This window comes from Cyprinodon variegatus, unplaced genomic scaffold (genome assembly GCF_000732505.1).
Source record: "Cyprinodon variegatus isolate N-32 unplaced genomic scaffold, C_variegatus-1.0 Scaffold66, whole genome shotgun sequence".
Lineage (NCBI taxonomy): Eukaryota > Metazoa > Chordata > Actinopteri > Cyprinodontiformes > Cyprinodontidae > Cyprinodon > Cyprinodon variegatus.
This window is the reverse complement of record NW_015150519.1, coordinates 623,983-634,321: the sequence shown is the minus strand read 5'-3', so window position 1 is coordinate 634,321 and position 10,339 is coordinate 623,983. Positions and strand designations below refer to the sequence as shown.

At 34.0% G+C, this 10,339-nt stretch overlaps 1 protein-coding gene across 2 annotated transcripts in view; it reads left to right on the top strand.

Annotated features, from left to right (window-relative positions):
- Positions 1–8,739: 8,739 nt before the first annotated feature.
- LOC107082970 (serotriflin-like) overlaps positions 8,740–10,339 on the top strand; it is an 8,586-nt gene continuing 6,986 nt past the window's right edge. The window contains exons 1-2 of one of the 2 annotated variants that reach the window (XM_015371870.1): positions 8,740–9,089; positions 9,640–9,724. In XM_015371870.1, coding sequence (XP_015227356.1) covers positions 9,010–9,089; positions 9,640–9,724 — 165 coding nt within the window. In that variant the 5' untranslated portion in view covers positions 8,740–9,009. The remainder of the gene's footprint in view (positions 9,090–9,639; positions 9,725–10,339) is intronic. The other variant, XM_015371871.1, reaches the window with a different exon arrangement.

Here is a 10,339-nt window from a genome sequence, read left to right as displayed (position 1 = left end):
CCTAATGTATATATATATATATATTGTTCAATATATATATACATTAGGACAAAGGCCTGTCTACATACAGAAATCAAGCATACAGTAGGAATATATACCAAATTTTACCTAAACATGTAAAATTAAAATACTGATTAAATTGCATCACTTAAACAAAAAATGACAATGGCAGTAGAAATGTATCTATGTACACATTAAACATCCACATTGATTTTCTTCTTGCATTTAAGTTGCAGGTGTTTGCCTATAAACTGTAATAAAGACATGCGAGCATAGCATAGAATCAGAGCAAGAGTTCAATAAGGTTTAAACAGAGAGGTTAAAAAAAATAAAATGAAAGCATCACTCTTATTGAGGGAGACAATATTATTTATCCACGTTTCTCTGGATTTCTTTGTGTTTGTGCTGCCCCCCTATGGACAGAAAAAAAACAACATTTAGATTAATGTTTGATGCAAGTATACAGGAGGAGTCTGATGATGTTTTAAACAAAAAGACAGATTTTTCATGAAGACTCCTACATCCTGAAAGAGTTGAAAAAGGTTGGGTTAAATGAAAAACATCTAATTATGGAATTCTATTAAATGAATTTAATTTCAAGTTAAACTAACTTTTATTTTATTTTTTTCCCACAATACTCTCCATTAAGATGTGATTATGTGCCCAATTCATTTGAACCCAATTAATTTCCAACAGATTCAGGACAGCTTGTTTAAATCATATCCAAACGTATCCAATTCAAAGGAATCCCAGATTAAAATCAACCCAGTTTTTTTTTTTTTTTTATTGTTTGGTTTTTAAAATTATTCGAATCACAAATCAGACTCAAACCTAACACTGCGATGCAATAGTAACTTATGATTAAACACAGCAAAATTCCTACAATGCAAAGGACGTTTATTAAACACAATCAATGATTATTTTGAATAAAAAACTTTAAACTTTTAACTGTCATCGATCTGATGGATAAATGATTTCTATGCATAACAAAGAACATTAGGGTTTTGTGGTTTTCAACTAGAAGATCCTGATTTCAAATCGCTGCTGGGAGCAGGCTTTTTTGGTTTCATATTATGTTCTCACAAGACATAAGTGCCCTCCTGATCTTGGTTTTCCTCTAGGGGCAATCAAAATAATATTTTGACCTAATTGATTATCCCATATTGCCCTTATGTTTATGTCGATGGTTGTTTCCACTGTATATCTGTTGATGTACCAAATATCTCCCCTGCAAGATATAAGGAAACTAATGTCCTTAGACAATAGACTGTGCTTAAATACATATACTGCTTGTTGTAAAAGACTAATATGATAGATATGAAGAAAAAAAATTCAGGAGTGCCAAACAAAACACCTACTTTACAATTTAAATATTATTTCACAAACTAAAACCGCATTAACATGATTTAGGACAGCAAAATGTTTTGTAATGTACGTTAACAACCAAACAAAAAAAAATTCTTTTAAGCTCAGTTTATGCAGAAATCTTGAAGAAAAATACACTAAAAAAATTAAATATCGATGCTGTTTGCTTTATACATGCTTGCTTCCTGTTTTTTTTTATCAGATTACAACCAAAAAGGACATTTTAATGCCGACCAGATGCAGGTTAAATTTTGTTTAAATAACAAGAAACATTTTAACAACTAAAGATAAGGGATTGGTTTCAACACAATCCTGTTATTTGATAGTTACTTTGTGTATATGCTAATTAATATTGTCCAAAATTAACTCCCATAAAATAATTGAAATTGAAACACTGCTTTAGTGTTTTATTTAACTTTTTTATGCTTAGTTTAACACGTCAAATAATGTTTTTACACTGAACATATGCCGATTTCATTCAATGTAAACAGCTAAACCTTTTCAACGCTCTTATCACTGTAAGCATGATAGGTATTTGGGAAAGTAAATATTATCTATAACAGTTCGTGGAAGTGGAATTCTTGTTATTTCCCAGATCTTTGCAGCTCTTTTTCTGTATCTTTTGTGGATTAAGATGGAAGTGTGTCTCTTGGGCTCTGTTCAAGTTTGCTTTTGTTTTTCCATTCAACCATGAATTATTATTATTCTATTCCACTGTGATGTTATTAGAATTTACTTTTACAAAATGTATATGTTGCAATTACTTAATCCAGTTATGTCAACTGGCTCTACTAAACTAGATTGTTTAACTGCAATATGAAATTAAATAATTTCCACCAATTAGATTCCGATAATTTTTATGCAACTCATTAAAATGAACCTGAACTAAACTGGCATGTTTGTCCTTGTTAGTTTTATCATTCCAACACAAAACATTTGTTTGACTTTAATTATTATGTCATAAATAAACATATAATGCTGTTTTCATGCAATAAATTGGTTTAGTGGAACCAGTTAATGTGATCAACTTAGTTGAATAAATTCAATATTTAATTTTTTAGGGTAGGAATCACATTAAATGTTGAGCCAAGTCCAAGTTTATTATTTAAATGATAAACTACTGAACAGTATAATGAACATGGTTTTGTAATGATTTCAGTATGTCCTTTATCAAGGTGATTTATTAATGAGTTTTAAGGCTTTGAATGAAGTGTATTTTGTTGGATCTTTGTTCAGTTTGCAGCAGCTTATTTTTAGTTGTAGAATTAAATGAAAACGAAATGAGAAATAAGTTTCATTTTATAAAAAGCATATTTCCTTTTATTCCCACATGAATTGCACCTGTTTATTCATGATGGCCACAGAATTGAGACCTTTAGAAATTAGAAAGTAATTTTAAAAGCACAGGTAAAGTATTTTCAAGGATGCTAAGAAGGTTATTGATAAATACTGAAGTTTAGAGAGCAGCACACAGATAAAAACCCTTGCATAAAATGCTGGATAAAAAATGGTTCACCGAGGCTAAATCTTGAAAACAGAATCACATTTAGTTATTTTTGAGCCTGAAGCTAATAAAAATGGGATTTCTGTTTTTTATAACTAAATGTGTCCTACTTGCTGTTGTATTGGTACATTACATATTTAAAAATAACTAATTAAAAAGTTTATATTCCCCATGTCCCTTCCCATCCTTCTTTGCTGCAGTTAAAATATCACAGTTTCCTTCTTTTGAGAAGCAAATCTGCTACTTAAGACAATAAGGCCACTTTCACCGTACTCATAAGCTGTCAAAAAACAAAATAACTTATTTGCTATTCAATTTTCATGAAATTCATGGAGACTGTCCAAATATACTAAAAAAACCCAGACGAATGGATGAGTTGCCTTTATTATTGGTTGACGCTTAACATGATCAGACCTAACATTCCCCTCTCATGGGGTTGTGACTCACGGCTCCTCTTGAGTCATTTCAAGCCCTAATAGAGATTCTGGTCCAAGCCCTCGGTGTCATGCTCAGATGTTGCTGTGAGAACCTTTCTACAGGCTTCAAAGTTAATAATATATCTCTTTAAAGGAAAGACATTTCCTGCCTCTGTTTGCAATCACATCAGGAGCCCCCATTAGGCTTTAATCACCTGCCCTGCAAGGAGAAACTGCCAACACATTTCTGTTCAGTTAGGACAAAGTGAGGCCAATTTTGGAAGGGCATTTCTACCCCACCATGAAGGATGAAAGGTTCAAAGGGCCACTCTGGCAAATCATAAACCACTGAGAGACCTGAAGCTGGAAAGAAGCAGTTAATGTTTGTTTCTCATCCTATAAATGGGAGGAAAATCAAGCAGATGTCAAAATGGAGAGCGCTTTTGGCACTAATACTCAAAATCCACTTATGAACTCCCACCGTGTAACCATTAAGATTATATAGTAGGGATAAAGAAAAAAGGTCAACAAAAAGCGTGTGATGTCGTCGTCAGTTCCTACTCTAGTTTCTTTTTTGTTTTGTATAAGGTGGTGTTAACAGGCTGTAACTGCACCAATATTTGACCTTATAGCCTTGAATGGGCCACAGAGGTAATGCTGCACGATATCTTCTTTATCAACTGGAGAATGGAAATCTGGGAGATGAGGTTAAACCAATTTTGAAGATGAGCAGCCAACCATAACATTCATGCAGACTGTGTTTAATGAAAGCATCCTTCAAGCTTATGAAACTTATAGATGATTGGATTAGAGAAAAAGAGAAATAAAACATCTCACTGACTATGGTTTCTAATTATGGAGAGATATTTCTAAGATTTTTAATCAGAAGGTTGGGTATTTTTATTTAAAGTATCAGACTGTTCTGTTGTGCTGCCAGATCTGAGAATCTCCACTTTCACTGGAGATGAGATAGTGCCCTCTAGTGGTCGAAAAGGAACATCTTGTGTTTTTTTTTTTTTTTTTTTTTTCCTGTCAAGCAAATACATTGGTTTTATTAGAGAAGTTATATTGTTTGGTGTTTTTTCCCTTAGCATGTCCAAAGATGATTGCCCTGAAGTATTTAATGATTAAAATAAAAAATCTAATTTCCCCTGTAGTCTTGGAATTTGCTTTTGTAGGGAAAGAATAATTTGATTGTATGCAAAGCCATGGGTACATAAAGAACAGCACACATGACACGCATCATTGCACTTAACATTCATTATCACTGACAGAAGATAAACTGACTGAAGACTGTATAGACTGTAACAAAGCTAACCACACAGAACACACTGAAACCTAGAATAACTAGTTAAGTAAATTAAACATCATCAAGGTAAGTGATACTTTACTTATTTTAAAGGGATATTAGAGTGGAACATTACATGTTGCTCTATTTCAAATGTTTTTTTCAGTGAAAGGAGTGCAGCAGCTAGATTTGAGTTAATGACTCTCTAAGAATCTACAAACTATGAAAGAATTTACTAAGTCAAAATATATATATTGTGAGCAAATTAAGAATTATGAGCTCTTAAGTACTTATTGCTTTCCAATGTGAGAGGAGAACCATGGATCCTGAGAAATGTCCTATTAACAGGGATTACAGTTAATACAAAGTTGAAGTTAAGACCTACAGTAGTATGTTAAATTATATGAAATATCTATTAGTTGATTCTTTTTTAACCCTGATATTATACTGTGAAGGGAATCTTTTGACATCTAAAGGTCTCTTCATAACACAAGAGGGACACATGTCATTGCATGTGCTGTAAAAATTAAACATAATTAACCCCATTTAAAAAAAAATATAAACCAAGTGATTAAAGGCCTACTCATCCATAAACCGACTCTTTTCATAAAAATTCAAAAAATATCCACTGGACTTGGTTTTCAAGGTTTGAAGACGTTTCGCCACCTCTCCAGGAAGCTTTCTCAATTCAAATGAATTGCACCAATGGTGCAATTTGGTGCAGTTTTTCAATTCATTTGAATTGAGAAAGCTTCCTGGAGAGGTGGCGAAACGTCTTCAAACCTTGAAAACCATGTCCAGTGGATATTTTTTGAATTTTTATGGAATAAATATGACCTGGATGACTGAGAACCTTCATCAGCATATAAACCTACTCTTTTTTTTATCTACAGCTGATCTTTTGGTATTGTTGTCATATTCTTCAATTGTTAAAATATTTCTCTTCCACTGCGATTTAACATCCCCTGTGTGTTCTCCTATTACGGTATGTTTTTTACATGGACCTACTTTGAAAGCTGAACCAGGGTTTGAAAAATAGCTCCTCCCTGCTTCAAGACTCCTGCTATTTAAAGAAAACAAAATGCATCAAATCCTCCTTTTGAGGTCCACATATATGGAGTTTGTACTGAACAGGTGGGTGATAGAAGAGAAATAATTAGGGATGATTTTGGATTCACACTTGAACTTTAAAAGCCATATTAAAAAATTGTGTAAAACTGTTCATTCACATATGAATTGTTTTAGGATCATAATAAAATGTCTCTAAAGTATTGAATTCAATGATCTGGTCTCATGTCCCTTTTGGTGCCACTGTTTGGTCACAAACTAGTCTAAAAACACTTAAAAACACTGGAACGCCTTTACAATAGGGCGTAAAAGGTCGTATTAGGTTTTCTTATTTAAACCTTTTATCCAAATATGGCATCTGATCATTAACTATTTTAATCAATTTTAGCATTATGTTACAGCTAACACTACAGTATTTAATGTAGGTTTCACCAGGTCATCTGTGATCTCATATTATTTCCATATCAAGCTCTAAACAAAACCTTTAATTTGGAACTTATAATTTCATTAAACCCACACTATAAAAGACTTAAAGTTAAAGCTGTACTGCAAACATGCTGGTATTTACCTTGATCATTAGGCTAAGAGGATGCAAGTTTGATCTCTTGTTGGACTCTGCAAACTCTCTCTTTCCAAAACAAACAAGACACTCGAACAGGGGCATGTGATCCTATGTTCCACGGCGCTTGAGGAGAAAACAATCAGCTCAAAGAAATTATGGCTGTTTCTCAAGATGTGTACTTGTGCGTTCTAATGTGTATGTGAAACGTCATCAGCCTCAGCCCCAGCACTGTTTCAATTCACAAGAACAGAAGACTGAGATCAGACAAAGTCCCTGGATGTTGTTCTCTCCCCTCCCTCTTTACCAAGTTTGCATCAGAGTAACTTGTCCGTTCTCGAGATGGACTACTGTCCCAGCATGCACCGCGGCAGCTGCACTCACAGAGCTCAGAGTAAAAGTCAAAGTTCTCTTAAATAAAGTTTTGGTAAGAAAAACAAAATGAAAAGCTCACTTTCCTGTTTCTGCTCTACAAAACTATGTTTTAAGATAATTTGAGGCGAGAACTTTATGCTTTTAAGCTTCACTATAGGCTTATTTACTGATTTAGTGCATAATTTTAAGGCAGGTTCTGATGTTGAGACCAGCAGACCTCCAAGTCTAACCACAGCCAGGGCTAATGTTAACCCGTCTGCAGCAGCCCTCTCTTGGCACAGCCGTGTGTGAAATCCCACTGGCTCTCATGGCGTTTTTTTTTTTTTTTGTCTTTATTTGGCCAATCGTTCATTTGATTTTGTTCTTATCTGACTGTGTTAAGTATTATTCCCACACTAATTGAAAAAAGTAAGAATTTATTATTATCAAGAGACGATTAATAACAGCAGGTGAAATGCAGCTCCAGACTAGCTTTGAATGTGATGAATTCACATGTTGTTCTAAATGGCCCATACAGTATTTATTCTCCTGTTCTCCTCAAGTACATACTTTCCTGTGTTCTTGTTAAGAACATGCTCGCGTTCTTGTGAATTGAGAAACGTCCTATGTCTCTGACCTTTGGCAAGCTACATTAAAGAGACACCATCATGGAATACCATATGCCAAGAACCAGAATCTGCAGACTGATCAGAGGCAAAAGGCGGGCATACACTGTATGATATTTTCAATTATTGTACTCAGCTACAGCTCAAACTGTATGACGAAACTACAGGGTTTAAAGATCACAGCTCATGATGTATGTGTGCCTCTCTGATGCGCTCTGTAAGTCCAAAAACCACATTTTGGTCGGACTCCTCAATCTGGAAGAAAAATAACATGTTTGTACTTGTTTTTACATGTGCAGTGCTTGAGGTTCTGGTAAATCGGCTCGTAGACATTCCTGTCCAGTTCCTGCATGGGAAGATGTTTGGGAAGACATTTTGCTTCCCATCTAGTAAGCCTGGATGGGAAGCTTGTATCTTGATGACTCTTGAACCTCCTCTACAACAATTCAAAATCAAGTCTTTTGTTTTTTTCAATTAAGAGTATTTTCCCAATATTTGAATAGGTAAGGAAGACAATTCCCCAGTCCAGTGTGTTGGCTTAGGTTTAAAAATAAAATGTTTTCTTTTTAATTACTGTGTTTGCATCAACCATTTTTTTCTTCTCCTTTTTTTTTTATAAAAATAATAAAAAATCGTTTTATTTGTATCAACCATTTTTTCTTTCTTCTTTTTTGTCTAATCTATTGTCAGATTCTGGTGGCTCAGGTAGTGATTTTGAATCAAAACTTTTTGTGCATTGTAAGTGTGAATTTGAAGTTGCAGAGAAAGTTACATTATAAGTTTGTAATAATTGTAGAATAAAAACAATTCACAAGTACAATTTTCTTTTACACCTGTTCAAATTGTGTTCTGTAAGTTGCACATCAAAATCTCTTACATTCTCAGTTTTGCTCTAAATGTTCCCGAAATTATGTTGCAAAACTATTTGTGCTTTGCAACTTTGTTGTTTTGAAATTGTGGTCTTATTTTTTATCTTTCAGAATTACAATAAAAGTTTCTCCTCTTCAAATTCTTGAGTACATGTACCTGAATTGTGTTCTGTGAGTTGCACATCAGCAATGTCTTTCATTTAGTTGTGCTCCAGTTGATCTAAAACAAATGGTGCGAAACAAATTCAAACACGTTTATTAAAATCTTCAAAACAATTTTTTTTAATATGATTTAATGATTTTTAATAGATATCGACATGTTTGTCAATTACTTCTTTTTTGGCGTTCAAACAAATTTTAGTTTTTTTTTCTTTCTCACTTTTCAGTGCGAAGGATCAGTTTTGGAAAGGCTGACTTCCTTCTTATCTATAAAGCACGTGGCAAAATGTCCAAACCTGAGTTCTTGTTGCTATGCTGCTCCTCAGAATCACCTTTTTCTTAATAGGGTGTGTCCTCAGCCTACAAAAGCTGTATCCATCTACATACATGACATTTTGTTTAATGATGTGCTCAGCCAGTTCTCCTTTCCCTTTATTTACATTGAGTTCAGCAGCGTTTCCATTCTTTGCCATGTAAATACAAGTTAATATAGCAGGGATTCACTAAACTCGAGGGCTTAACAATTCCCTGTGTGCTCCCTGTCAGTTGCATCCTGCAGAAGAAAAAGTGTTTATTGCAGCTTCATGGATTTGTATTTTGTGTTCAGTGTTGGTTGTATAATGCAAGGATTTTACTGCATCATTATCACCTGAAGGGGATGTGTGGTTTTTGACAATGCTGAACGCATGAGCTGGACCTATAAAAGGAGACAGAGTCGAAAAAGCTAAACTCAACTCCCCTCTCCAGAGGAAGAAGACCTGAGAGCAGGTATGTTATTTTAGAGGTTTCGCTAAGTAACTGATGCAACATATAGATTTATCTAAGAGGAACAACCAAAAGTCAAGAAGGCACATCTGCAAGTTTCACTTTAACTTAAAAATGTACGTATATTAATGCTAATGTTGTTGCAATATTCATTGTGGTATATTAAAAACAAATAAATAATAAGACAATGCATTTCTATGAAAACTCTTAGACAGCTACTTCATGGCAACCAAAAAAATAATACAGGCTTAAATGAGGGGAAAACAGACTTTTGCTCAGTTGAAGCGCATTTTAGTCAGACTACATCTTAAACACAAGCAGAGTCCAAGCGGATCTCAAATGGCCGCGGCATCGTCCGGAAGCACATGTGCTGATCAAGATGGGCGCTTGTGCTTAGGACGATGGGCACATGCACTCCAGGTAAAAACAGCATGTCCATGTTGCTTTAGTGCAAGGACTATTATACTAGGATTTTTATATAGGTGTCTCAACATTTCAGAAAAACTGAGCAGAAGCCTGATTGCCTTCAGGTTTTATGGTTAAGAAGAAGACAGTATCTCATATAAAATGTTTACATTTTTTCTCAAGAAGCATTTGTTTTAAATTTCATAAAAAAGCAAGCTAAGAAGCTGTGCAAAGTATTACAGCATTGTACTTCTTTTGCAGAGGTATTCTCTTCATTGTTGGGAAAATGTTTGTCATCCTGATTTGTATCTTAACACTCCAGGATGTGCACACTGCCTGTGTTTTGGTGAGTGTTACTCTATCAATGAATTATTTGAGCCTATAATACAAAGAAGGAAAAATAAGTGATTTCTTAAACTTTGACAGTCATATTCTAAGTTAGTGTAGGGTTAGAATTTCTAACCCTACACTAACTGAATTATACTTTAAATTTTACTGAGCTTGGGAGCCTTTGTGTTTTGCCTATTCACATCTACAGTAGGGTAGTTAAATGTTACTCCATTCAACTCAAATAGGTTTGAATATATTCAATAAGGATATAAATCAAAATTGAAATGCTTGTTTCAAATGTCCAAAAGTTTATAGTGTTTTCTTTTTTGCATATTTCAGTCTTATGTAAAATATCATTTTAATGTCCAGTTAAGTGAAAAAAAATGAGATCCACAGTTTTGTGGATTCTCACTGTTATCTTGCAGTTTTTCTCTATTACCACACATAAATGTTCCAGTTTGTCAAACAAACTTTTCCAGCTACTGGAAATCAGTCTATTAAATTTCTATGGAGATGTAAAACACTTTCTTGTAAAAGACCTTCTCTATATAATTGCTTTAATCCCACCAAATTTGAGGGTTGTAAAGCATGAAAAACATGATTTAGGTCCATCCCCAGTAGAGAAATAAAA